Genomic DNA, 27,833 nt, shown 5'->3' with positions numbered 1-27,833 from the left:
TCTCGCCCTTTGTCCCTGGACTTTCAAAATATCCCCAGACAACCCTGGACTAAGTGTTTATCTCGAAAATGGTCCCTTTTCACTATTTTTGGTCGAAAATACCCTTTTAGGGGTTTGGGCAATTCGGTCATTTCCAAAATTTGATTTTTCAGGCTGTGTCAGCTTATTAATGATTTGTGGAGGTTTGTCTGACTTTTTATATTTCTCTCTCTCTCACACCTTTTCTCCTCTATTAAATACTCTCACATTCTCTCGTCCATCTCTCTTCCCTTCTTCTTCCTCCCCTTCCTTCTGCAAAAGTCGACGCAAAATAGGTATCAAATGGATTGCTGCGAGAAAAGGTTTATTTTCGGTGGTGTTATCCGAATTATGTGGATTTCGACTTGGTTGGGCGGATTCGGCGCGAAGGTGGGGTTGGAGGAGAGGACGAAGTTGATTTGTTTCATTTGGCGAGTTTCCGTTGTTTGTTTCATTTGTAACCATTATCGTGGGTTTGAGCAAGTAGGTTTTGATAGATACATTGCAGTTTGTGAGTTTTGGGGAAATTTGTGATTGACGTGAATTTTATTTGATTATGTGTTGAATTTTATTTCAAATCAAGAAAAGCAAACCAACGGTTTCACAAACACTTCCTCTTCCTAATTTCAACAAATTACTCCGAGCAACGTTTAAAATCAACGACGCCGAAATCAAGAAGCTCAAGGGCTTCTCCATGATCAAGAACCCTTCCACTTTCGTGGTGGTCTGCGCTCCACTTTCGTGGTGGTCTGCGCTCATCTCTGGACCTCCATGGCTAGATCAGATGCGGCGGCGGCGGATGCCAACAACGAGCCGTACTACTTAGGCTCCTCCGTTGACTGTCGTCGCCGCCTCGTTCCCCGCTTCCGGAAAACTACTTCGGCAACTGCGTGATGCCTTTGATTGCGGTCTCCACACGTGAAACACTGAAAGGGAATGGAGGGTTTGCGGCGGCGATGACGGCGGTTGTGGCGGCTATTAAGGTTGTCGGAAAAAGCACGAGGGTGTCGGAGTTTTTTTACAATCGATCGGAAATAATGTCGAAGTTGATCGGGAAGAAGGCGGTTTGGATCGCGGGATCGTCGAGGCTTGATCATTATGGCGCAGATGTAGATTTTGGATGGGGAAGGCAGTTAAGTATGAATGTATTCATACTGATTATCAAGGATCTGTTCATCTTTGCAAGGGTAGACAAGGAGGAGTGGAGTTTGGGTTGTCATTGGATAAGGGTAAGATGAGTATTTTTGCAGATGTGTTTAACAAAAACCTTATCCCTAATAGTAGTAATTTGTAATTGGGTGAATTGTCGATAAAATCAACTTGGTTTTCCAATTTGTAATTTGCAATTATTCTATATATGATTCGTTCGAAAGTCCAAAATCGAGAAAAAAACTGATGGTACCTAGTAAGGAGTAATATAGTGGGTGGGTACTTAAATGGATCTCGTTAGAAATGTTACTCAAATGAAAAAGATGTTGAAATTGTTGGTTTCTGGGGATTACAAGAGATACAACCGGGCGTAATACAACCTAAAAGAAAGAATACAAAAGGAGAAACTGAACTTAAAATTACAACGGAAAATCGAAACAACTAAACCGTGAATTAGCCGAGTCGAGGAGGCCTCTTCCCGCAAGACGAGATACGCCCCGGTAGTGCTCTCGGTTTGGCGTGTCGTCCCCAAAGGTAAAACGGCTACGTCTCTGGTGAAGCAGCACCGCAATCAACAGAGCTCCGGCGAACTAGATGGTGGAGAGGGCAGAGCTTTCGACAGAAAAACAATGCAGAGAGAGGGAGAGAGCTTATGAATGCAAAGAATGCTTGTTTGTGTGTAGTAATGCAGTGGTATGGCTAGCCTATTTATAGGCCAAGCCACCATGCAGGGTCTACCAAGCCATTGAAGGAGTGTGCCTTTCGCGTGTGGATTTCTTATGTGGCAGCCGTGACTGTGCCTCACTTGACGATGTGTCAAGCCACTTGGACTGCTGACTCGGCGGTGGTCTAAAAAGATTAGTTTGGGCCAAGCACCAAGCCCAAAGACCACCCAAAGACCAATTGCCAAGATCCAAGATCCAAGATCGGGATCAGGATCGGGTCTCGCGCCCGCGCCCGCGAGCGCGAGCACGGGCTCGGGCGGGCAGGCGGCGGCGGCGGCGACGCGCGCGTGTGAGCTCTTTCACCCATCTTGGTCCACTATAATTATTAAGTAACATAAAGTCACTTAATTTAAACACATTAAAATATGTGTTAATCCTCCAATGTGGGATAATTAATACTAGTTAATTATTCCCTATGCTCCAACTCCAAGCTTTAATTAAAAGTTAATTATGCCCAACTTTAATCCACTATTTCTCACTCACCGGAAATCGGATTTGAGAAAGTGAATATACTACATTTATCTACGTAAAATGTAGATCGATGCTATGTCATTTAATTTCACAAAATTAAATGTCTCGTCACATTTATTATTTGGTCAAAATCCATTGACCGGGCATATTTAATCCATGATTTTTACAGAAATAATATCAGATGTAGTATACGGCTAAATCAACTACCTCCCTGATAGTAATATACGATGTAATACAAAAAATAATATCATATCGGGTATTAAAAGAAATATCAGATGTAGTACTTGGCAGAGTATTGGGCATTTTTTACTTATAAAGAGAAGAGAGATAGAAGAGAGAAGGTGTTTAAAAGAGAGGCAAGAGAGATAATTATAAAGTGATAAATCTATGATACAAACTGCACAAAATAAAATAATGAGCTGACACACTGCCACACTCAAAAGTAAAAATATTGAAATGACCAAAATGCTCAAACCCTTAAAAGGGTATTTTCGACCCAAAACAGTGAAAATGACCATTTTTGAGATCAACGATTAGTCCATGGTTGTCTGGGGATATTTTGAAAGTTCAGGGACTAAGGGCGAGATAAACGCATAATCCAGGGATTGTTTTTGTAGTTCACTCTATTTAAAAATATTAAATTTTTGGTATGCCCGCAATTTTCAATACAATAATATTATACTTTATCGTAGATTTTAATTGTTTAGACGGGTAATGAATATATTCTTATTGATTGAATAACAATGTACATAGTTCATCCTCTTATAGGCTACATAAGGATGCATAAAAGGTAAACCTAAATTTACATTAATTGTGTTCTATCTTAGGTAAATATTCTCTATATCAATTCCAATATCAATTCCTTGTAATGCTCCTGATTTCTTTCCTACACGATAATATTGCGATGTTTTATATCGACATTGACTATACATTGACTATATAATGATACATACCAAAATCAATGTTTATCAACTATACACTATAACATATACGTACAATGAATTACCATCATACAAGCCATAGTCAACCTCATTAAAAAGCTAACTATATATAGCACGGTTGAAAGAATTAAAAAGAATTAATATATTTTAAACAATAAAATTTTCTAATATGGTGAATCAATATCTTGTTACCTTAATAGTCTGGTTGTATGGTTATGACTCTAATCAATTTTGTAAAACAGCTTATCATAATTTGAGAGTCAAACTTAATTTATCCTTTTCTAACAACCTACCTCTCTAGAACTAGTACTATAATGTCTCCAACAAATTTGTAACGATTGTTATTTCGAATAAGGAAATCTCCTCATTTCTTCAGAAAAACAAAATACAAATATAAAAGGTTAAACCATATTATAAACACATGAGTGACATGATATTTGATTCAACCTATAGTTTCATTTGAGTAATTAAATTTATAACTCGAGATTGAGAGGCTCCAAAAAGAGATTGATTGGGTCTACAACGCAATGCAAAATAATCACGTTTTTTGAAGAAAACAATATAATGATGAATTCATCATGAAGAAAAGCTCCTATTTAGTAACGCCAGCCAATTATTTCATTGCAGCTTAAATGTCAAGAAATGCTAAAATTTATGCAGTCAAATATCAGCTTTATTTAATCTTCAAGTTAGTGCAATCTCTTTAAAAAAACATTTAAACCAAAACGTTAGGTTTCAAGACATCAATTACATGTAACTACAAAAAATTAAATAATAGTAGTACCTCCTAGAAAATAAGTGAATACTAGTAGTATCAATTCACAATATCAGACCACGTTAATTTATACTCCCCAAGTTATTTAACAATGAAGCATATGTGATAAATATTTGCTAGCTATAATAGAAAACTACCTATTTCAATTGATTTTTTATTAGTAAACATTACATCTTCCCATTGAATTTGTTTTCAATGTATGGACCACATTTTTCTATCCCTGCAACAAAATATATTTAAAGTTTTAAACCATATATGGGTAGCATCAAACATTCCATATGCATTCTCTTAGAGAATAAAATTGAAAAAGTTAAACTGCTATTTTCATTCTCCAATTATAAAGATTAAAGCATATCCCTCTACATAAATATTTTTCCCCATATAACATTATAAAACGTGTCACGTGGAAAGGGATAGTATTATGGTACTAGTACATTTTATAGTACATTTTTGCATCTTAAATAAAATCTGCTATTGAAGGTAACAAATTCAAAACCATGTTATCATCACAATGCCTAGCAAATGACTCATTGACTGGTCTATGTGTGATTTTCGATAGCTGCATCATTTTCAATTTCATTAAATTTCAGTAAATATTGTAACTAAATTGATTGTAAATATCAGTTAGTACTATTTTGAATATAAGATTTTAAATGGTATTGTAAAACAAAAAAGAGAGAAAGTTGTGATAGTATGTAGTACTCCCTTTGTTCTAGATGCATTTCTTTCTGACACGGATTTAAGAATAATATGTTAAATGAATGGTGAATAAAGTAAGAAAGATGAACATAGAATGACTTTTTGCTAAAAATTGAAATAACTCAATTAACATGGAACATACCATTTAATCGAACAAACAAATAATAAATCATACAACAAGAGACTACATAATCACACTAGAATAAGGTGTAAAAATGAAGATCATTAGTTAAATAAACAACATTTATACATTTCGACATTTCAACAACGGAGCACCATCCACGAAGCGTAGAGTACATGCACCGCCACCTAAAACGCGTACACCTATACACCACCACTCCACCACTTCCCAAACACACCTCACAGGGGCAACTTCGGTATTTCAAGACCTCACCGAAAGAGTGTTTTCCACATTTTCTCCTTCCCCGAAGCTGTGGGGGGAAGGGTGGTCTTGTCTTTTCATGTCGATGTCCGGTGCAGCTCTTGCCATACCCATCGACTATATATAAAGCTCCCCCGATTTTTATGTCTTCCTAAGAAATTCTTAATTCCTTCGTACTCACATTCCACTTTGCAGATCTCTCCTCATAGGAAACGGATCGCGCCATCCGGAGGTGAATTCTTCGTTTGTTGTAGTGTGAGAGATTCATTGATTTTGCATTTTTAGTGAATCTGTTATTTTGTGCTGGCGAATTGTGCGTGTTGATGAATTTTTGCGTTCGTGAATGTGAGTTAGGGGTTCCTAGATTAATATGAGGGTCTAGTTTTGTGCTGTCCGCGTCTGATCTGAAATGCAGCTGCCCGCATTTCTCGTGATTTGAGTGTTATTGCATTTTGACTGATTCCGTATACTGTTGCATATGAATTTCTGATTGATTTGTTGAGTTTTAGTAGATTTATGCTAGTTTGATGAGATGTGTGGAAGTCTTGCTTCCGATGGCGTATGATTTAGCTTAAATTTCACGTATTGGATTTTTTGGAGCTGATAACAAAACATGCAGTGTGTTTTTTAGGTAGATCTGATCGAGATATTTTAGTTATATGTACGATCTCTTGTTCAGATTGAGTAAATTCGTTTTGAAGTACATCAGTTCCGATCTTTAAAACACTCAAGTGTTCTGGTTCACTTATTTTTTGTAAAATTCGGATCGAGCTTGTGATCTTTTGGAGTCTAATTAATTACTGTTTGATTGAATTATGAAAACAGGAACCGGGATGGTCAGTTCATCAATCTGCCCTTTCTCTTGTGTGAAAACAGCTGCTTTTATTACTTTACTGTTGGATTTGTATGTGGTCTTTTGAACTATGTAACCTCATATATTAGCTTACTGTGTGCTTATGCAATGCTGATGGATGTAAATTTCTGACTCTGATAGCTATAAGTAGAATTCGTTTAAAGATTTTCTTTTCCCGTGAGTTTTGATAATTCTGCAAGTGTGTAATCTGATGAGGAGTTTTGCTTTTCCAGGGCACTAAAACAAAGGAAAAATGGTGAAGATATGCTGCATTGGGGCTGGATATGTGGGAGGCCCTACCATGGCAGTGATCGCATACAAGTGTCCTAATATCGAGGTTGCTGTAGTTGACATTTCTTTACCTCGTATCAGTGCATGGAACAGTGACCAGCTTCCCATCTACGAGCCAGGGCTTGATGATGTGGTGAAGCACTGCCGTGGCAAGAATCTGTTCTTCAGCACAGATGTTGAGAAACACGTCTTTGAGGCCGACATAGTCTTTGTCTCGGTTAATACTCCCACCAAGACTAGGGGTCTTGGAGCAGGCAAAGCTGCAGACTTGACTTACTGGGAGAGTGCTGCCCGCATGATTGCTGATGTGTCTAAGTCGGACAAGATCGTGGTCGAGAAGTCCACGGTTCCTGTCAAAACTGCCGAGGCCATTGAGAAAATCTTGACTCACAACAGCAAGGGAATAAACTACCAGATCCTATCGAACCCAGAATTCCTTGCCGAAGGGACTGCAATTCAAGATCTTTTTAACCCAGACAGGGTTCTCATTGGAGGCCGGGAAACCCCAGAAGGATTCAAGGCTGTTAAAGCATTGAAGGATGTTTATGCCCATTGGGTTCCTGAAGATCGCATTCTCACCACCAATTTGTGGTCTGCTGAGCTTTCAAAGCTGGCTGCTAACGCATTCTTGGCCCAAAGAATCTCATCTGTCAATGCCATGTCCGCTCTGTGTGAGGCTACCGGAGCAGATGTTTCCCAAGTGGCGTATGCTGTTGGCACGGACTCAAGAATTGGCCCCAAGTTCCTCAATGCCAGTGTGGGCTTTGGCGGGTCCTGCTTCCAGAAGGATATCCTCAACTTGGTCTACATTTGCGAATGCAATGGCCTTCCTGAGGTCGCAGAATACTGGAAGCAAGTCATCAAGATCAACGACTATCAAAAGAGCCGTTTTGTGAACCGTATTGTCTCATCCATGTTCAACACGGTTGCTGACAAGAAAGTCGCCATATTGGGGTTTGCCTTCAAGAAAGACACCGGTGACACGAGAGAGACTCCTGCCATTGACGTCTGCCAGGGCCTGCTCGGTGACAAGGCCCAGCTGAGCATCTACGATCCTCAGGTGACAGAGGACCAGATCCAACGTGACCTCTCGATGAATAAGTTCGACTGGGATCACCCCCTCCACCTGCAGCCGATGAGCCCCACCACCAAGAAGAAGGTGCACTGCGTGTGGGACGCGTACGAGGCGACCAAGGACGCGCATGCAGTGTGCATCCTGACAGAGTGGGATGAGTTCAGGAAGCTCGATTTCCAGAGGGTATATGACAACATGCAGAAGCCGGCGTTCGTGTTTGACGGGAGGAACGTGGTGGATACGAACAAGCTGAGGGAAATCGGTTTCATCGTCTACTCGATCGGGAAGCCGCTGGATGGTTGGCTCAAGGACATGCCCGCTGTTGCATAAATGAATGATCTGGATTGGAGGAAGCTGCTGAGGCAGGCTATGAACTACTACATTCTTGTTTTTTAACCATATACTCATTTTTTTTCTCTTCCTGTTTTTGGAGGGGGTTTTGTTTGCTTCATTTAAACATTGAGGATCAGTTTCTGACTTTTCTGTTACAAGGCCTTTCTTAGTTGGAAGATCTGCATATTTGGCCTAAATTTATGATCTGTTTACACTTGTATTACTCATTTCTTCCTTCTTCCATACTTTTAATCTCTCACTACTTTTAATTTGTTTGTAAAAGTCGCCACAATTTCAATTAAAAATAAAACACACTTTTTTTTATGAAAAAGTCCAATTTGAATAAGCTATTAAACTGACACTGTTTCATATGTAAAAAATCAATACTAATTTCCAATCCAAACTGCTCATTTGAAAAAGGCCTTTCATATGGAACTTTAAATGGTGAGAAGAATTAATACTCATTAGGCAGATCAAAGTTAAGATAAATACTAGCAAAATTAACAAAAACTAGACCCTATAGTTATATTTCAAATTCATAGAGTAATATTTTGGTATGGTCTCTTAAAGTCTCATTGCAGAATCGATATCAAATTACCTCTTTTGAGATATGTGATATAACATTAAATAAAATCAAGAAAGGATCTTTTCGTATTCCACAAGCTTCTATGAATTTGTTTCTCCACAATTCAAGTGAATATACATTTCAACTCCTAAAATAGCTATTTAAACGCCTAATCAAATTTCTTTTTTCCTTTCAAGATTTGAAAAAAATGAAGATTATTGCACTTTCCAGCGAGTATAGTCTGTTCCTCGTGTCTTTGCTTACATGCAATGCTTCCATAGCCATACAATTTCTCATGGTTCTTGAGAGAGAGAGAGAAAATGCAGTTTCATTCCTCAATTTTGTTGAGCCATGTTCACCGCCAAACAGCCCCTAAGTACCTCTCTCTGTCTTCATTTGAGCCTTTCCTCTCACCACCAGATCTTGTATTTATGTTGATTGCTTCTTCTCTCATTCCCAAAAAGACCACTTTTTGCTGATCCGATTCTCGACTAATCTCACTGTTTCTGATCAAATCTTTTATCTTTTTTCCCAATGCGATGCTTGGCTTCGCCAGAATCGAATCATCTTGACAAATTTCTTCATTTCTTGGATCAGAATGGGGCAAGTCGAAGAACAGAGATACGTGTGCAGAATCTGCAGCAAACCCTGCGTTAGTGGGAAGTCTTTGGGAGGCCATATGAGGGCTCATTTAGCTTCCAAGAAATCAGCTGTGAATCCCAACTGTGTGGAAGAATTTGGAGATAGTGATGAGAGCAAACACGCCCTTACTGCAAAGACAACGAATTCTTGCAGAGAATGCGGCAAGGAATTCGCCTCGTTGAGGGCTCTTTCGGGCCACATGAGGTTCCATTCGATCAAGAACAAGAAGGACGTGCATTCGTGCGAGGAATGTGGCAGAGGATTCGAATCCATGAGGGCCGTGTTTGGTCACATGAAGAGCCATTCTATTAAGAAGGTGCCTAGTGTTGTTGAGAATTTCTGCCCGGTTCGGAGGAAGAGATCCGAGATCAAGTACAAGGGCACTGTGAGTGCGAATCCTTCGTTTTCGGGTGTGGATGCTTCTCATTGTGGTGCCTCTGAGGTTGAGGAGGCAGAGGAGGCTGCTAGGTGCTTGGTGATGCTCTCTAGGGGTGTGGGAAGTTTCTCGAAGGTCGTCTTGGATTCTGATCACTCTGGAGGTGTTGTTGCATCAAATGTGTCTGAATTTGAAAATGGAATGGAAGTTGATGTTGTGTGTGATGAGGGATTCTTGAAAGATGGTATTGGAAGCAATGGATGTGATGATGAATCTTGTGAAAATGGAGCTGATCTTGAAATGGTGGAGGAGAAGCATAGGGCTATGAGCTCTGATCGGGTTGAGAAAGAGATGGGGTCGGGGGGATCAGCTCGTGGCTCGTTGAGGGGAGCCGTGAGCATGAGGCGGTGCAGCTCACTACTTGAGATGGATGCAGTGGCTATGATTTGGTGAAATCTTTCCAATTCTTGATTGTTAGCTCTTTTGCAGAATTGCACATATTCTTCACATACAATCAATAAAACAGTGTTTTTTTGATCAGTTTATATCAATGTACATTTGCATTTAGAGTTTGTTCAAACCATGTTGAAGTTGTTGAGTTGGGAGGAAAGATGCTTGAATCTTTGATTATTTGAAGATGAAAACATCTTAAATGTACGATGTAGAGAAAGTGGTTGTGGATCTTTACAAGCTCTAATTATATTGTAAGTAAACAAAAAGAAAGAAATGTTTAGGGACGACACATCGTGCATATCGAGTCGTTATCAAGTCATGAAAGTAATGCTCATGAGTTGATTTTGAATTATATTAGGACATTAGTCTTCTTAAAAGGGAAAAAAATGCAAACAGAGAAAGAGAGGTGAAATTAGTGGACAGCTGCAATGGTAGAAATGAGAGTATAATGCGAGGTTATGGTAGAATTTCAATTCAATTTTATTGGATTATAGCACCGATTTTCCATCGCCATGAATTACCCAAATTGGGCTGAAATTCAGCAAAACCAAAACTCTAACCCTAATCCTGAATTCTCAGTGCTGCACGCTCCCAATCACTCACTTCCTTACTCTCAAAATCTAGCCCCCAATCCCTACCAACAATCGAATCTCGTCCCCGATCGCTACCAACAATCAAATGTCGCTTCCCATACTGGTTATTTTCTGCCTCCTCAGCCTCAGCCGCCGGGCGTTGATCCGCCGTACGTACCTCCACCGCCGGCGCCAGTGACCTACGCGCCGCCAGTCAACTACGTGCCGCAACCGAGTTACGAGGCTCAGCAGGGTGCAGATGCGGCTGCGGCTCCGGCTGTTTATTATCCGGATCCAAATGCGAGATGGATAGCTGCTATCCAGCAATATGGTGCGACTCCATATGCCGCTGTAAGTGCTCTCCTTCTCTCTCTCTCTCTCTCTGCGCATTTTAGAATACCTATTCATTTTTGCGGGAATTGGAGTTGTATTCTCATTCACCGTTCTGGCCAATTGTGTATTATACGGTTTTTTATAAATGAATTGCTTTTGCTTGAGAAGCTACTTAAAAGTGAAGTTTTTGAATATCGATCTTACTGTACATTTCCCAGTCACCACATGAGTCTTGGCATGGTGAATCAAGATATCCGACTTACTGTTATTGGTTTCTTGATGGAAAGAAAACAGTGAAAAAATTGTTTAAAACGTTTTGGTGAGGCCACTACACTAATTGTTCTGATAATTATAGGGATTTTAGAGGTCGACATTATTATCGTCCTGGTAAGGATGTTGTAAGATTGGATAGAGTTAGTTGTTGCAGTCAAGAAACATCCTAGATGCATCCCTTTCTAGAAGAATATGAGTGAAGGGTTTTTTGTCACTTGGAATACTAGGGGTTATTTGTAATGGTGGTGATGGCTATATTACTTGGAACTTATTATAGGATTAAGCATTCATGAAAAGTTGTTTAAGTAATTTGAGAGTGGAAGATTCTTAAATCAATCTTACTGAAGCTAGTTAATCATCTACATCTGATGTCCCTATGTTCCAAAACTTACAGATTGCATCCTATGTTATGAAATAATGTTAATCATATTAGTTTTAGATAAATTGCTGGATGATGCTTGAATATGATCCTCAAAGATCTCCATATTAAAAAAGAAAATGTAGGACATATAGAAAAGTTATACTAGTTCCCGACTGCTATACTTTGGGAAGGTATAGATTGTGTTTGAGAGCACTTAAATTGGCAGAGGGGGACAAATAAAATACGATGAATCTGTGTTAACTTGTAAATACATAATTATCAGTGACCGTAGTGGTGAGCTGTTTCTGTCAATCAAGTTTGTTATCGTCTTCATGCATTTCTTAAATCACCCTCATTATGTTAAATGGTGTATCTCTATAATGTTTAATTCCTACCCTTTCTACTTCAAATTCGAATCAATCAGTTCATTTTGTGGTTGTAGGGTGTAAGCACGCCTAATCCAGCAATTCAAGTACAAAGAAGACAAATCTGGAAAAAAGCCCCTAAGAAGACGACGACGGTCGTGCAGTCTGCTTGGTGTGAGGTGTGCAAAGTCGACTGTAACAGCAAAGGTGTTCTTGACCAGCATAAATTGGGGAGGAAGCACCTCAAAAATCGTAAAAAATTAGGAGCAGCAGCTCAAACTATATACGCACCTGTCGTTGCAGCCCCCATCTCCTCAATTACTAGCACTGCAGGCCCTCTTTCAGCTACTATAGTTACTTCGGCATCTGTGCCAGTCCCAGCACCAGCTCCGGCTCCCGTTTCCAGTCACGCTCTACCTTCAACTTCTACAGGTGAACCAATCATCGGACCACAAGAGAATCCAGCGATAACCAAACCCACAAAATCTCGGAAGAAAGCAGTTGCTCGAACTGAAGATCTGGAAACAAAAAGAAGGAAAGTTTTGGAAGGAGGAGCGGAAGCTACTGCCTTGCGTGCATGCAACATATGCAACGTGATCTGCAACAGCGACACGGTTTTCAACTATCACATCGCTGGTCAGAAACATGCTTCAATGGCCAAGAAGCATGGCTTGGGAGCTGGAGTTGGTGCTTCTGCCACCTGAGGTAGCTTGGTTTAGTCTCTGAAGATCTGTTTGATGAACTAATTGTACATACCATTTTCTCATTCAAATCATAGCTCTTGATTATTCATAGACTACAGTCGGTTTTAGGATTTGTTCCTCAATTTTGAATCGAACAAATTCTCACTTCCTTTCTCCACTCTGTACGATTAGCCAAAATATTATATAGAGATGCTCTGTTTTCCAAATTGCTTTTTTCTTACACAAATTCAAACACCAATAACATTAATATGACAACAGAACACAAATATTATGTGGTAGTATATCTGCAAAATTTGGCAGTTAGAGAAAGAAAATGGAAGTAGTATCTCACAACTTAGATGACACTACTATTAGCAGGAGCTTTAACTAATCCAATACTATACATCATCTGTCTCACTCTCTCAGCATCATCAAACCTCCCAACTGCAGAGTAAATATTCCCCAACAACACATAATTCCGTGTGTTGTCCGCTTCCAACCCAAACAACCTCTGTGACGCAATCTCCCCGAGCTGCAACGCCCTCCAGACGGAGTGGCTCCCCTCACATGGCAAGGCCTTAATCAACTGATACGCCTCTTCAAGCCGAGCAGCATACCCAAGTAGATCCACGATGCAAGTATAGTGATATGTTCTCACACATTCCTGACAATTCTGCTTCATGAAGTTAAACAGATTCAAACCTTCATCAACCAATCCGGCATGGCCACAGGCGTGCAGCACGCAGGTAAAAGTGACTTCATTAGGTCACCATCTCATTGAACATCGAAACAGCCATCTCCCCACGCCCGTGCTTCCCGTAGCCAGCTATTATCGCGCTCCACGACACAATGTCTCTGTACCTCAAACAGAGCCCATCAAAGAGCTCATGAGCATGCCCTAAGCTCCCACATTTCGAGTAAATGTCAATCATGCCGGTGACAATGTCCGGTTTCCCCAGAAACCCCGACTTCACCAGGTAGCTGTGTATGTTGCTCGCCTGGCGGAGATCTGCCTCAGCTGCGTACGCAGGGAGGAGGCTCTTCCATGTCGCTGCATCGAGCTTCACCCCCTCCTGCATCATCCAGTTAAAGAGGCTGATAGCTTCTCCACCCAACTTGTTGTGAATGCAACCGGAGAGAATCGCACTCCACGGCACAGTTATTCTCTGAGAAGTCCTAGAGAACACCCTTAAACTCAATCCAAAAGAATTGCACTTGGCATAGAGATCGATCAACGCAGTCTCCACATTCTCATCACAATCAACGTGGTGACGGATCGCCCATCCATGCAAGAATTTCCCGAGCTTCAAATCAGGCAAAGCAGCGCACATCGCCAGAAGTGAAGCCAGTGTCACCTCATTAGGCGTCACACCTTCACACTGCATCAATCTGCACAGTTCCAACGCAAGATCCACATCCGCGTGCAACGTGTACCCGTTGATCATAGTTGTCCATGTCACAACGTCCTTCTCCACCATACCATCGAAGGCATGACGAGCTTCCTCCATGCTCCCGCACTTGACATACATATCAACCAAAGCATTCTGAACGGCCAATCTTCTACCAATGCCTCTATCCATTATCAGTCGATGAACTTTCCTCCCCTGCTCCAAGTCCTTGAGCGAGCTACACGCAGGCCAAACCGAGAAAATCGTAGCAGAATCAACATCCACATCGTCTTCGCCATCGCCATTGTTGGGTCGTGATACCGCCGATCTCACACACGCACGAACGAGGAAATAAAGCACGCAAACGATATAACGTGGTTCGGTGATAATCCACCTACGTCCACGGAGAAGATGACCGGAATCTTATTGATGGAACTCTCAATACAAGAACTTCACACTCACAATCTATCACTCTAAGCAAACGCTAGCTAGTGCAAGAATTCTCTTCTAATTGTGTGTGTAATCTGTGTTCTGCGTCTTTCACTACTGAGCTCTATCGAGCTATTTATACAAGATGCAATCAAGAAATAAAATCCAACTAACTCTATTTCCCAAAGTTAGTTATAACCGCTGCTCGGCTAAAACCGAACTGCCATTCTTGGTTAGCAACCGAACTGCATTTCTCGGCTATCAACCGAACTGCCATTCTTGGTTATCAACCGAACTGCCTTTCTCGGCTATCAACCGAACTGCCTTTCTCGGCTAGCTCAAAGCCGAGCTTTATTTCTTGATCTCTTCTCGGAGCTGCCGAGGCTCCACCACTCGATCACAACCGGACTCAAAGCCGAGCTTCATTTCCGAGCTCAGAAGCCGAGCTCCAGTAGTTTGCATGGACACACTTTCACAAATCTCCACCTTGTCCTTGCAAAACTCCATCAATATCTGGATTCCCTTCTCAATCCTTGTTACAAGCTTCAACACTCCACAATCTCAACCAACTTCAAACAATGTTTGAATTTCGAAGTTGGCAGAGATTTTGTCAACATGTCTGATGCATTTTCTTCGGTAGGAACTTTCACCACATTGATCTTTCCACTTTGAATCTCATCTCTGATGAAGTGTCTCCTCACATCTATATGCTTCGACCTCTCATGGAACATTTGATGTTTTGCTAAACATATAGCCGAGTTGCTGTCACAGTTAATCTTCACTGCTCCCAGCTTCATTCCTAAATCTTCCAAGATTCCTTGCAACCATTTTCCTTCCTTTGCAGCCTCAGTCAGAGAAATATACTCAGCTTCGGTTGTGGACAGTGCAACCACAGACTGCAAATTTGATTTCCAGCTGATTGCTGTGCCATATAGTGTGAAGATGTAACCACTCTGAGACTTTCTGTTGTCTAAGTTAGCCGCATAATCCGAGTCACAGAATCCTTCTAGGACTTCCCTCTCCTCAGACCAAACTCCACCACCAAACTTCAAGCCAACCATGACAGACCCTTTCAGATATTTCAGAATCCACTTTAGTGCTGCCCAGTGATCCCTACCTGGATCAGCCATATATCTGCTTGCAACGCTTATGGCATGAGCCACATCCGGCCTTGTACATATCATCAAGTACATCACACTTCCCACTATATTTGCATAGGGTATCCTGCTCATCTCTTCTCTATCTTCAGCTGTCTTTGGCATCTGTTCTTTACTGAGTTTGAAGCAGCTAGCCAATGGAGTGGATACTGACTTTTCACTCCTTACCTGGTATTTTTCTACCACCTTTCTGATATAATCAGCCTGAACCAATTTCAGTTCTTTCTTCTTTCTGTTCCTGACAATATCCATACCCAAGATTCTCTTGGCTTCCCCAAGATCTTTCATATCAAATCTCTGCTTCAACTCCTCCTTGACAGACAGCAGCTCACTTTTGCTTGATCCTGCCAGCAGAATATCATCCACATACAGCAGTAGATAGGCCAGTATTAGATTTCCACTTCTCTTGACATACACGCAGCTATCAAAACTGGATCTCTCAAATGCCATCAATTCCATCTGCTCATGAAACTTCTTGTTCCACTGCCGGCTGCTTTGCTTGAGCCCATATAGGCTTTTCTTTAACAAGCAAACTTTCTTTTCTTCTCCCGGCTTCTCAAAACCCTTAGGCTGCATCATATAGATCGTTTCCTCTAGATCTCCATGCAAAAATGCTGTCTTCACATCAAGTTGATGCAGCTCCCAGTTGAAATGAGCAGTCATGGCCAATAAGATCCGAATGGAAGTGTGCTTCACCACTGGAGAGAACACCTCTGTGTAGTCAATACCCTCTACTTGTGTGAATCCTCTAGCAACCAGCCTTGCCTTAAACCGTATGCTTTCAACTTCCCCCACCTCTACTTTCTTCTTAAACAGCCATTTGCAACTGATCAGCTTCTGAGTCCCTGGATCAGTCACCAAAATCCAAGTCCCATTTTTCAGCAAGGACTCTATTTCTTCTTCCATGGCCTTGATCCATTTCTGACTTTCCTTGCAACTCATGGCTTCTTCATAGGTTGAGGGTTCTGAAAACATGAGTACTTCTGCTACACATAGAGCAAAGAAGCTCATGTCATAATCTGAGAATCTGCTAGGTAGGCCTGCATTTCTTCTTGGATTTCTTCTGGCCCCTTGAGCTGCAGCAGCCTGCTGCACTGGTGACTCCTGCTCACCTGTGTTCTGAGTATGTTGAGAGCTAGTTGCTCCACCTTCTTCTTGATTTCCTGTGATCACAACATCCTCATCAGTGTCTGTTCCAGCAGATTCTCCACCAAACTCAAGGTTTTGCATTTCAGAGCTACTGCCACCACCAGAGGGCTTCCCATCATCTTTAAATGGCATCTCCTCTTCATTGAATGTCACATCTCTGCTCACAATGATATTTCTGCCTTCTCTATCCAAATTCCACAATCTGTATCCTTTTACCCCATCTTGGTATCCCAACAACACACATTTCTTTGCCCTTGGCTCCAATTTACTCTGCTTAATGTGTGCATAAGCAGCACACCCAAACACCTTCAAGGCTGAGTAATCACCTAGGCTTCCATACCATCTTTGATCTGGGGTCTCATTGGATATAGCAGATGATGGACACTTATTGATCAGATTAGCTGCAGTAGAGACAGCCTCTGCCCAGAATCTCTTTGGCATTCCAGAGTAGAATAGCATGCACCTCACCCTTTCTAGCAATGTCCTATTCATTCTTTCTGCCAGCCCGTTCTGTTGAGGATTTCTTGGCACGGTCCTATGCCTTCTTATCCCTTTCACCTTACAGAAACTATCAAACTCCGCAGACAGAAACTCCATGCCATTATCAGTCCTTAGATATTTAAGCACTGAGCCCTTTTCATTCTCATATCTAGCATGCCATTCTCTAAATTTTTCAAAAGCTTGGGACTTCTCTCTTAGAATGTAAATCCACACTTTTCTTGAGTAATCATCTATGATGGAGATGAAATACTTACCTCCACCTATGGATTCAGTTTGGGATGGCCCCCACAAGTCACTGTGGGCATACACAAATGGGGCTGATGAAGTGTGTTTCCCACCAGAAAATGGCAGCTTCTTTGCCTTTCCTAGAATGCAAGATTCACATTTCTTTAGGCTGTCTGATGCACTTAACTTCATCACTCCTTGTTTAGCCAGCTCTCTTATGCCTTTCTCACCCACATGTCCAAGCCTGGCATGCCATAGATGCAGGTCTTCTGTCTGGGCAAGATTCACAGCATCAACCACGGTTTCACCCAGCAAATAGTATAGGCTGTTCTTTCTCTGGGCCTCCATTACAATTCTGGTGCCTTTTGTTACTGTGAGGATCCCATCACCAGAGTTGAATCTGCACCCTTTTGACTCTAGCATTCCAAGAGATATTAAATTTCTCTTGATTTGAGGAATGAATCTGACTTCTGTGAGAGTCTTCATACTCCCATCCTTCATCCTCAATCTGATGTTCCCAATGCCCTTGACATTGCACACTTGATCATTTCCTAGCATCACTGATCCTTCCCAAGCTGATAATTCTTGGAACCAAGATTTGTGTGAGCAAATGTGGAAGGAGCACCCTGAATCCATGATCCAGCATTCTTCAATCTTGGCCCCTGAGTGGATATTCAAAGCTTCATTATCTTCAACATCCTGAGCCAGATCAGCAGTCTCTATGTTCCCAGCCTTTTCTTGCTCTTGTTTCCTCTTCCAAGCAAAACAATGCTTCTTTAAATGGCCCGGTTTCTTACAGTAGTGACAGCTTCTCTTCTCCTTCCATACTCCACCTTCTTCCTTCTTCTGGAACTTCTTCTTGGAACCCCTTTTATTCTGATTATTTTTCACATGCAGACTCTCAGCTACTGGATCAGTTTGTTTGTTATTAGCCTTCTGCGATTCCTTCATCTTCAATGCAGAATGAATCTCTTCATAGGTGACCTTGGTTTCTCTTCCAAGAAGCACTGCATCCTTGAAGTGCTCATAACTTTTAGGCAGGGAATTGAGCAACATCAATGCCTTATCCTCATCTTTAATGACCTCATCGATATTCTCAAGATCATCTATGCATTTCCCAAACTCCTCGAGCTGTTCAGAAATGCTCTTCCCATCTGAAAACTTGAAAGCAAGAAGCCTTTGCTTCAAATGTAACCGGTTCGCCAGAGACTTGGTCATGTACAATGACTCAAGTTTCCCCCATACTCCTGCAGCCGTCTCCTCCTTGGAAACTTCCCTTAGCACCCTGTCCGTGAGGTTCAAGATCAGGGTGCTATAAGCCTTATACTGCATATCTTGAAGCCTTTGCTTCTCCTTTTCATCAGCATCAGGTTTGCCTTCTTTAGCGTCACCTTCATTCTTCAAGATATCCCATAGGCCTTGCTGCATCAAGATGGCCTTCATCTTCAGCCTCCACAGCCCAAAATCGTTTCTCCCGGTGAACTTTTCCACCTCGAACTTGGCTGTAGACATTTCTCAAAACGAGCGGTGGGCAATCGCCAAGATCAGCTTATACAACGGAACCTCTAGACACGAACTCACCCAGAAACCAATCAATCGGCAAATCGTGGAAGTCTTCCCACAGACGGCGCCACTTGTTGGGTCGTGATACCGCCGATCTCACACACGCACGAACGAGGAAATAAAGCACGCAAACGATATAACGTGGTTCGGTGATAATCCACCTACGTCCACGGAGAAGATGACCGGAATCTTATTGATGGAACTCTCAATACAAGAACTTCACACTCACAATCTATCACTCTAAGCAAACGCTAGCTAGTGCAAGAATTCTCTTCTAATTGTGTGTGTAATCTGTGTTCTGCGTCTTTCACTACTGAGCTCTATCGAGCTATTTATACAAGATGCAATCAAGAAATAAAATCCAACTAACTCTATTTCCCAAAGTTAGTTATAACCGCTGCTCGGCTAAAACCGAACTGCCATTCTTGGTTAGCAACCGAACTGCATTTCTCGGCTATCAACCGAACTGCCATTCTTGGTTATCAACCGAACTGCCTTTCTCGGCTATCAACCGAACTGCCTTTCTCGGCTAGCTCAAAGCCGAGCTTTATTTCTTGATCTCTTCTCGGAGCTGCCGAGGCTCCACCACTCGATCACAACCGGACTCAAAGCCGAGCTTCATTTCCGAGCTCAGAAGCCGAGCTCCAGTAGTTTGCATGGACACACTTTCACAGCCATCATCAACCATTCTCCATAACAGCGCCAGAGCTTCATTCGCTCTGCCATTCCGAAAGCTACCACTAATCATCATGTTCCACGAAACGACAGTTCTGCCCTCCATCGAATAGGGAAGGGATTTGGCGGCGGTGATGTGGGCGTGCAGCTTCTTGGTGGTGGGAAGGGATTTGGCGGCGGTGGCGCAGCGGTGCAGTAGGGACTCGCCTTGTGGCGCGGTGGCGGAGAATAGGTGTTTGAGCGTGCGAGACAGAGGTGGGGATTGGCCATTCATTAACTGAATAACAATTGGGTTTCAACGGTTTCACAATATATGACTGCAAAACTGCTTAAAAACAATCTGTGGATTGTCTTCCCTCTCATTTTCAGTCCAATATTTTTCACTATTACTATAAACTTTCGGAATGAAGTTGCATTAAACATAGCATTATTAAAAATTATGTATTAAAATTTTAATACTAAATAGTAGGAACGTTTTTTCTATTTCAAACTAGTGACTAAAAAGGTCAAAATAAAATTCTAAAATAGTTATAGAATATATCTATAATTATGATTAACTAGTCTTATATAAACATACTGGAGATGTGTTTCTGCTCTGGATTTTGATTTCGTAAAATAAGCAGTAAGCAATTATAATACTAATTCCCATGTGTATAATTTTTAAGAGCTAAAGCTTATTTGAGGCTCAACCAGCACAAGATACACTTATTATAGTCTATACAAAAATGTTGGATCAAAGTGTTTGGGTAGCTTGAAAGTCGACTCATGTCTAATTTATTTGCAAGGGGTTGATGTTCCAAATCTCCCTTGCATACTCGTGAATCGTTCTATCGCTGCTGAACTTGTAGGAACCAGCCGTATTCAATATCGACATCTTCGTCCATCTCTGCCAAATAAATAACATTCAACCACAATATAAGTTTAAGAAGATACACAACTTGCTTTGTAGTAGTAGCACCACTTACCTTTTGATCTCGATAAGCTTCATCCACTCTCTCTTGGCATTCGATATAGCTAGGGAAATCCTTGCCCACCAGAAAGTAGTCCCCACGCCCGAATCCTTCGTTGCCTTCCAGAGAACCTAGCAGTTCGTCGTAGTTATAAGCGCCAAAAGCACCACTTCTCACAAACTTTTTCACTTCTTCGAAGCGTGGATCTGGTACAAACTGCAATGGACATTACATTTTAGAGCCAAAATAAGAACCGTTTGATATGGACGACAGAATCTTGTGTAAGACGGTCTAATGGATCAAGATCCAGTTGAGTTCGGATTCAAACTCATATTTCTTGTCTAATCGCATAATTGTGATCTTACCAGTGATTTATGATGTTTGGATATCCAAAAAATCATGCAATACCATGTATCTCGGTTTGTTAATTTAAATTGAGGTAAAAGAACCAAGACAGGGAGTGTGTGCACCATACCTTGCCCTCTGCTCTTTCCTTTCGAAGTCCTGCTATCTCAGGGGCTTGAGCACCAAAGAGGAAAAAGTTGTCATCTCCTACTTCCTGCCTAATTTCCACATTGGCACCATCCAGCGTCCCGATCAAGACACAGCCATTCATTGCAAACTTCATATTGCTGGTTCCACTGGCCTCCATACCAGCAGTACTGAAGGTGTAAGAGAAGCAGACACCAGAAAGAACTTACAACTTTGCTTAAGAAGAATCATTACTCCTTCTAGGATCAGGTGCATTTATGATTGTAATTTTATATATTAGCTTCATTACCTGATATGTTGTGAAAGCTCACTTGCCGGAATTAACAATTCAGCGACACTCACATTGTAATCTGGAACGAATATGACCTAGAAGAGAAATTGAATGAATCAGAAAAGAAAGAACACTGCAGTGTCATGCTTTTAAGCAATGGTATGTGACCACCATATATTTAGCAATGCTACTAAAGATTTAGAAGAAGAGAGCTCGATGTCTTTGTAACTCAAGTATTATCAACACTGACCAACAACCACTCTTGATTTTTATTTTGGTTCAGCTCATACCTTCAACAAGTCGCCAATATCTGGATCATGATTTATGGTGGCCCCAACATCTGTTATAAATTTTACAATTCTCTTGGCTTGTACGTAAGTTGCAAATGCTTTTCCTCCAAACATACATACTCGCGGAACAAACTTTGCTTCTCTTTCAGCTGCAGTCATTTCTTTCATTTTTTTATAACGATAAACAATTCCCAAAATGTTTAATAGTTGCCGCTTATATTCATGAATACGTTTCACCTGATAAAGGAGTGCGTCATTAGTCCACACAACATTATATCTTCAGAGGATAAACAGTGAAATTAAAATGCATAAGAGTAGCAAGAAAAGTCCATAAATACAATATATAATCTGGGCAATAGCCTCATGGCTTATTAAAACAGAAACTAGAAACCATTTAAATTAAAAATAATAAATAGAAAATGCAAGGAGGAAGGGAAAAGGGGAGAAAGAGACCTGGATGTCAAACATTGCATCAGGGTTAACTGAATATCCAGTTCTTTGTTTAATGAGTGATGCAACCTTAATTTTGTTGGATTTTTTTGCAGCAGTCCATTCAATATGGAGATCCTTATTATCTGCGAACTGTCAAATATTTCACCATTCAAATCATAATGCATCTCACTTGATTACGAAAAGTAAAAAACTGTAAACATTTAGCTGACGTAAAGAAATCATTAAGGGGAGTTAGAAACATCAACAATGGTCCATTACATTCATCAGCACAAAAATTGTGCTTAGCACTATGGAGTACCTTCCGCAGTTCTGCCAATTTCTCAGTTTTCAGAACCCAGTCGTCAGTTCCAATCCACTTAGTTATTACAGCGCTTAGATCTGGGTTGCAGAAATGGATCCACCTCCTGGGGGTTACCCCATTTGTTTTATTCTGAAACTTCTTAGGCCACACCTACAGAAGGGAAAAAATGCTAAACATCAAGATAAAAAACTCTTGCTCGAAAAGAGACAATTTAAAGTATGGAGAGATTTCCACCTGGAAAAAATCATTAAATACTTCTCCTTTAACTATTTCACTGTGGATCTCGGCCACCCCATTCACAGCATGACCACCAACAACACTAAGGTTAGCCATCCGGACCATTTTTGGTGGTAGAGGAGCAGGTTCCTTATTTACAACTTTTTTCTTCTTTGGTGTTTCCTTGTCATCTTTTTCAGTAGTTTTGACTTCAACAATAGATTCCACTTCCTCAACTGTCTCATCCATATGGCTTACATTTTCTTTGGCAAATAATTCGACAACAGAAGCAGGCAGATCAAGATTTTCCAAAATTCTCATTGCTTCCAATTTCTTTTTCAAAATATCTGGAGTTGATGTTCCGTATTCTGATATTATTTCTCCAATTAGCTGAAAAGATATACACAGGGATACAACAGTCAAGGAATGTAAACGATGAAATGCAGGATTTTTTTTCTCAGAGTATTACTACTTCCCCACCTGTTCATCGATCATCTCTATGATCTCTACATGTCTTGGAAGCAGACTTTGCATTAAATCATAACTCCATTTCTCCAGGGCCTCAGGCAAAACAGTGTGGTTCGTATACGCCACAGTTCTGGAAATCATACCTCATAGGGTTAGTAAATTTAGCTACATGAGACTTCCATCACAAAAATACTTGTTGGACTACCAACATATCCAGACACTGGTCGAAATATATAAATCCATAATGCTTGGCATTTTGGCAAATGTACGGAAGATTTGTCAGGATGGTGATACAATGCTTAGCCTACTAAGTGTTGGAGACAAAATATCGTGGCATCACTTTTAAGAGTGCACTATAAATGACCCAACGTGCTCAATGCATATCATGATCAAATAGTTGGATGTATTGAACTTTCAATAAAAAATGCTTAACAAGAAGGTACCTCTGGGTAATCCTCCAAGCAGTTTCCCAATTCAAGCTCTTCAAGTCCATCAAAATTCTCACAAGTTCTGGGATACATAGTGTAGGATGTGTGTCATTCATCTGAACAGCAACTTTATCAGGAAGCTCTTCCCATCTCACATTTCCACCAGATCTCCTCTCAAACCGGGCAATAATGTCTTGGAGAGAAGCCGAGCATAGTGTATATTGTTGTTTTAGTCGAAGAATCTTTCCTTCTTCAGATTCATCCCCAGGGTAAAGAATATAGCAGATCTGATATCAAAGAAAGTACTCACATTATTTATTATTATTGTTGCAACTATACAGATCCATTATATATCAATAGCACATTGAAATGGACTGAAAAAGAAAAGAGTGAACAGCAAAAGAATGATTCAGACAATGCATGCTGTATGAAATGAATTACTCCGTGTTTTATTTTGGTGAATTTTTTTTATGCTATCAGGAAATAATGCAAAAGGATGTACTATCACATGCATATATCAAACCATTTGTGAATTTGGTTTTGCTACAATAGAAATGAATAACAACAAATCTTACTGGAGATCCCAATTCCCAAAAGCATAAATCAAGCATACTGGCTCCACATTATGATCAAAGGAAAAACACCACAACAGATTTTGTATGAAAATCAGATAAACTTACTTTCTCTGCGTTAGCTTTGGCCTGACATGCTTTAGTGTGTTCTCCAGCATTGAAGGCGCATAAATCCAGTTGGTCAGAAGGAACTTTGGTGGACCACAACCTGAGACTGATTGTTGTTTTGGTCTTATATCCTGGTATTGGCACATCATATGCAACAGCCAGTATATCTTCCCCACCGATCCAGTTCTTATTCCCATCCGAACCAGTCACGACTTTTCCAAAAAATTTGACTGGATAGGCGATATCATTTCTAACAATTTCCCAAGGATTTCCAATCTGAAATTAGAAGTTGAGGAATGAGGACTGAGATTAAGCATATGTGGCTGTGAATTGTGATGACCGTAAAATAAGCACTTGCTGCTACCAAAATGAAAAGAGCAAGAACAAATGAATAACTGACTTTGTTTAGGCTCATGTCTACTGGCCGTAATTAAATGCTCAGGAAATATTTAGATTTTTTTCTTAAAGAAATAATATAATAGTGAACTTTGAGGAAGCATACTTCAAGCCAATTTTCAGCAACCTCCTCTTGGCCATCCTTGGTAATTAGCTGCTTAAATAGGCCATACTTGTACCTCAGGCCATAGCCTGATGCTGGATAATTCAAGGTTGCCAAAGAGTCCAGAAAACAGGAAGCAAGCCGGCCTAGACCACCATTTCCAAGAGCAGCATCTGGTTCCTGAGAGAATGAAAAATTAGCTACGGCCACAAAAAATCCTCGGAATTGGCACTTGTGACTTGTGAGTATTAAAGAAGAATATACTAGCTCATTGCAAACTCAAAGTCCGAAAAAGTTATAAAGGGGCAATTATTGTGATTAATGTTTTTTCTATATACACAAAAGTAGTCTTATAGAGTATGATAGTTGATTCAGTTGAAATTCATATTTCGGATTAGAGGAGAAATCAGATATTTACTGGTTGCAACAGAAGTAAGAATGAATATATTCACGTAACTGGCAGAAAATGATACTGTGTCACGAATCACAATGTATGATTTACAGATGCTGATAAAACTTGAAGGTAAAGAGGGAGTTTGTTTTGAAACACAGGGACAAACTTTAAACTCCTACTTGTAGAACTATTTATCACGAGAACTTAAAAAATCTACAGTTTAAAGACGTGATTTTTCATTTATAACATAAATCATCTTCCAACTTTTTTTCTTTTTTCTTTTTCTTAGTGGGGGGGGGGGGGGGAGTGTGGGATCGACCCCTGCTCACGCACCCTTATATAGGTAAGGAATACCACTTAGGCTTGTGGTGTCTTCCATATTTTTGAGCAAATGTTGATTCCAAATATACTTTTGAACAACTTCCAAAATATAATGCCATATTTGCAGCCAACGTTCTCTCTTCCAATTAAACAAACAAAATTAGTTTTTTACAGTTCTTCTGAAACAACTTTGCCAATTTAAAACCTCCAAAGACCAAAGTTCTGAGCAAACAGCAAAAATCAAATTATTATCTGAACTTCAATGATCTTACACTTTCCGGAGAAGGCAATGATCAAACTGAGAGAGAAAACAAGTTACGATCCCATACACAGAAGATCAAAGTATTCATTCAACGTGCTCACCTGAGAAGCTACAGTTTCCAAAGTATGACCAAGCTTTTGCAGAGCCTCTGCATATTCACCAGTGAGCTCCAAATTACCAATCGCATTCAGCAAGGCTCTACCCTGCAGGATATCACAAATTGCAACAAATACGTCGTCAGTTGAACATAAATTCTTAGTACTGCGCTTCGATGCTGTTGAAAAGCTGAACCTGTAGAAATTCCATAGACAAATAGTAGGCTTGCTTCACATTCACTTTTTCGCAGTGATCATACGTTGCATTCCAATTAACAATAAGCGCATCCCGCACGCTTTGCGCAGTGGCAAAGAAAGCTTTCGACGGAGCAAAGGTCTCAGGGGAAAACAACGGCGTGAACTCTGCGTGATATTTGATGTTCGATGCAATTGACGCAGCATCAGCAGGAGAAGCCTCCAAATTGCTCCCCACTCCTAATATCATCACAAATTTGCTAATCAGGAAAACATGAATAAATCACCACATCAACGCATTTTAAAATCAACGACCTAAAAAGGAGACATCACCTGCTTCAGTGATTGGATCGAGCAGCCTCGGCTTTGGTTCGCTGGAGACGCAGCGGATGCAGAACGACGGCTTTCCCCTCTTCAGCAGCAACACCTTGGAGCTGCGGCATCTGGAGGTGACATGAATCAGCCTAGAGCACGCGATCGCCGTTCCACCGGTCGAGGAAGTCGCCATTGCTACAGTGTCTCCTCACACTCAATTCCTCTCACTCTGAATTCTCGTGAGGGGTGAGTTGAGGTGAGAAATGGGAAGCATGTGGAAAAGATATTTGGAGGCATTGAATGATGGAGTTGGTTGTCGTTTAGCACCATGTACACTTCCTTGTGCCTCGTTGATCGGCGTCGGGTTGCCATTGCTTTCGGAGCACCCAAATTTAATTGATAATGACCCGACTCAAGGTTCTAGTTGTTGACTACGGTGTGACTTAACGAGGAAAATATGTAAACTGATTATCACAATCTCTATTTTAACTAATTTCATATTGTATTGAGTAGTACTATTTTATTTAGAGTGAACTCCAAAAATGTCCTTGAACTATAGGTTTGTATCGCTAATAGTCCAAGGACTTTAAAAATATCTCCAGTAGTGCCTACAGATGATCTTATACTTCTTTTTTCTTGACGTGCAATTAGCACATCACGAATATGTGGTGTAATAGTTGTATTACTAATATTTTATTAGAAATGAGTCGAATAAGATCTTTAAGAAGTTGAGTGATTCATTTCTAATATGATATCAGCATGGACACAAGTTAATGATGAATTTTTTTTCATTATCTCTTGTCTTGCCTACACACGTGATGGAAGTTCGATATATTATTTCGAGCCATACGTGCAGGAGCGTGTTAAAATATCTAGATTTTATCTTAGATCAACTTAGTGATTCATCTATATAACAATGATCAATCCTCCCTCCTTATGAGGTGGTTGAGTGATCCATTTTTCATATATTTAATTTTATTTCATCTTTCCATATATCCTTATTTGCAGATTTAATAACAAAGGAACATGGCTCAGGCGAGGGTCCCTCCATTCCATCTCCTCTTTTCTTTTTGGTAATTGTGTTTATTTTTCAGAGGTTGATTTTGTGTTTAACTTATCTGAATTGTTTTTATTAGGGTTATTTCCCTGAGTTGGTTCCAATGAAATAGAATAAGGAATATCAAGTATATTTAAGAAATAAATATGAGCTAATTTCAGAACAATATGCATAGTTTGAATATATAATTATCGGTTGATATCACATACAATTGGTTGTACTTGTACCCAAAACAAATTCACTACTTACAAAATCCAAAAATTATGAATTTGCGATTTCTTCTCATTATTGAAAAAGACTTTTTTTTACCCTTTTCGTTATATTATCTTTAATGCAAAGTCTTAGATCAATACATGCTCATTACCCACAAATAGAACAATTGCTCAAAGTTTTTTTTACTTTTTTCTATGAAGCGAATAGAGAACTAAATCGATCAGCCAATAGGAAAAACCTATCCCACAATTAACGAGGTTTGAATGGGTGGAAATTCCACCAGGCAATTAATTAATCACAAATTCACTTAATTAACAAGTATCAGTAATTTAGTGTACTTTATGACTAATTAATTAGTTAGACTTTGTCATTAACTAATTAATTTAGACGTTATCATGAACTAATCAATCGAGATAAATATATTCACAATTTTAGGGCAAGATATCATTTTATAATTTAATACTATATCGAACATGTTATTCATCAAACCCTTCATATTTTATATTATTAA

General features: G+C 40.3%; 4 protein-coding genes and 1 pseudogene across 5 annotated transcripts; 3 read left to right on the top strand and 2 right to left on the bottom strand.

Moving 5' to 3' along the window:
- The first annotated feature begins 5,242 nt into the window (after window positions 1-5,242).
- LOC121768604 (UDP-glucose 6-dehydrogenase 1-like) lies at window positions 5,243-7,939 on the top strand. Its single transcript, XM_042165133.1, has 2 exons — window positions 5,243-5,392; window positions 6,247-7,939. Exon 2 carries the CDS (start codon window positions 6,267-6,269, stop codon window positions 7,707-7,709), a length of 1,443 nt encoding a protein of 480 aa, XP_042021067.1. The 5' UTR covers window positions 5,243-5,392; window positions 6,247-6,266; the 3' UTR covers window positions 7,710-7,939.
- A 426-nt stretch (window positions 7,940-8,365) lies between these two features.
- LOC121768605 (zinc finger protein 57-like) lies at window positions 8,366-9,863 on the top strand. Its single transcript, XM_042165134.1, has 2 exons — window positions 8,366-8,653; window positions 8,875-9,863. Exons 1-2 carry the CDS (start codon window positions 8,598-8,600, stop codon window positions 9,746-9,748), a joined length of 930 nt encoding a protein of 309 aa, XP_042021068.1. The 5' UTR covers window positions 8,366-8,597; the 3' UTR covers window positions 9,749-9,863.
- A 253-nt stretch (window positions 9,864-10,116) lies between these two features.
- On the top strand, window positions 10,117-12,562 carry LOC121766601 (pollen-specific leucine-rich repeat extensin-like protein 2). Its single transcript, XM_042162883.1, has 2 exons — window positions 10,117-10,671; window positions 11,730-12,562. The coding sequence occupies exons 1-2, from the start codon at window positions 10,261-10,263 to the stop codon at window positions 12,354-12,356; spliced, it is 1,038 nt and encodes a 345-aa protein (XP_042018817.1). The 5' UTR covers window positions 10,117-10,260; the 3' UTR covers window positions 12,357-12,562.
- Window positions 12,563-12,690: 128 nt separating this feature from the next.
- LOC121768697 lies at window positions 12,691-19,696 on the bottom strand (annotated as a pseudogene).
- Window positions 19,697-20,022: 326 nt separating this feature from the next.
- LOC121769120 (alpha-1,4 glucan phosphorylase L isozyme, chloroplastic/amyloplastic-like) lies at window positions 20,023-26,357 on the bottom strand. Of its 2 annotated transcripts, none has more exons than XM_042165818.1 (15): window positions 26,071-26,357; window positions 25,739-25,977; window positions 25,549-25,650; window positions 24,474-24,650; window positions 23,972-24,247; window positions 23,307-23,578; window positions 22,876-22,993; window positions 22,414-22,785; window positions 22,177-22,329; window positions 21,879-22,007; window positions 21,426-21,662; window positions 21,154-21,230; window positions 20,848-21,013; window positions 20,388-20,588; window positions 20,023-20,308 (listed from the first exon to the last, which is right to left on the bottom strand). In XM_042165818.1, the coding sequence occupies exons 1-15, from the start codon at window positions 26,243-26,245 to the stop codon at window positions 20,192-20,194; spliced, it is 2,811 nt and encodes a 936-aa protein (XP_042021752.1). In that variant the 5' UTR covers window positions 26,246-26,357; the 3' UTR covers window positions 20,023-20,191. The 2 variants fall into 2 exon arrangements, with proteins under 2 accessions (XP_042021752.1, XP_042021751.1); XM_042165817.1 differs by having other exon boundaries at window positions 20,848-21,034; window positions 26,071-26,355.
- Window positions 26,358-27,833: the final 1,476 nt, after the last annotated feature.

This window comes from Salvia splendens, chromosome 15 (assembly GCF_004379255.2).
Source record: "Salvia splendens isolate huo1 chromosome 15, SspV2, whole genome shotgun sequence".
In the NCBI taxonomy this organism is placed as follows: Eukaryota; Viridiplantae; Streptophyta; class Magnoliopsida; order Lamiales; family Lamiaceae; genus Salvia; species Salvia splendens.
The sequence above is the reverse complement of the archived record's forward strand: the minus strand, read 5'-3'. Positions and strand labels throughout refer to the sequence as shown.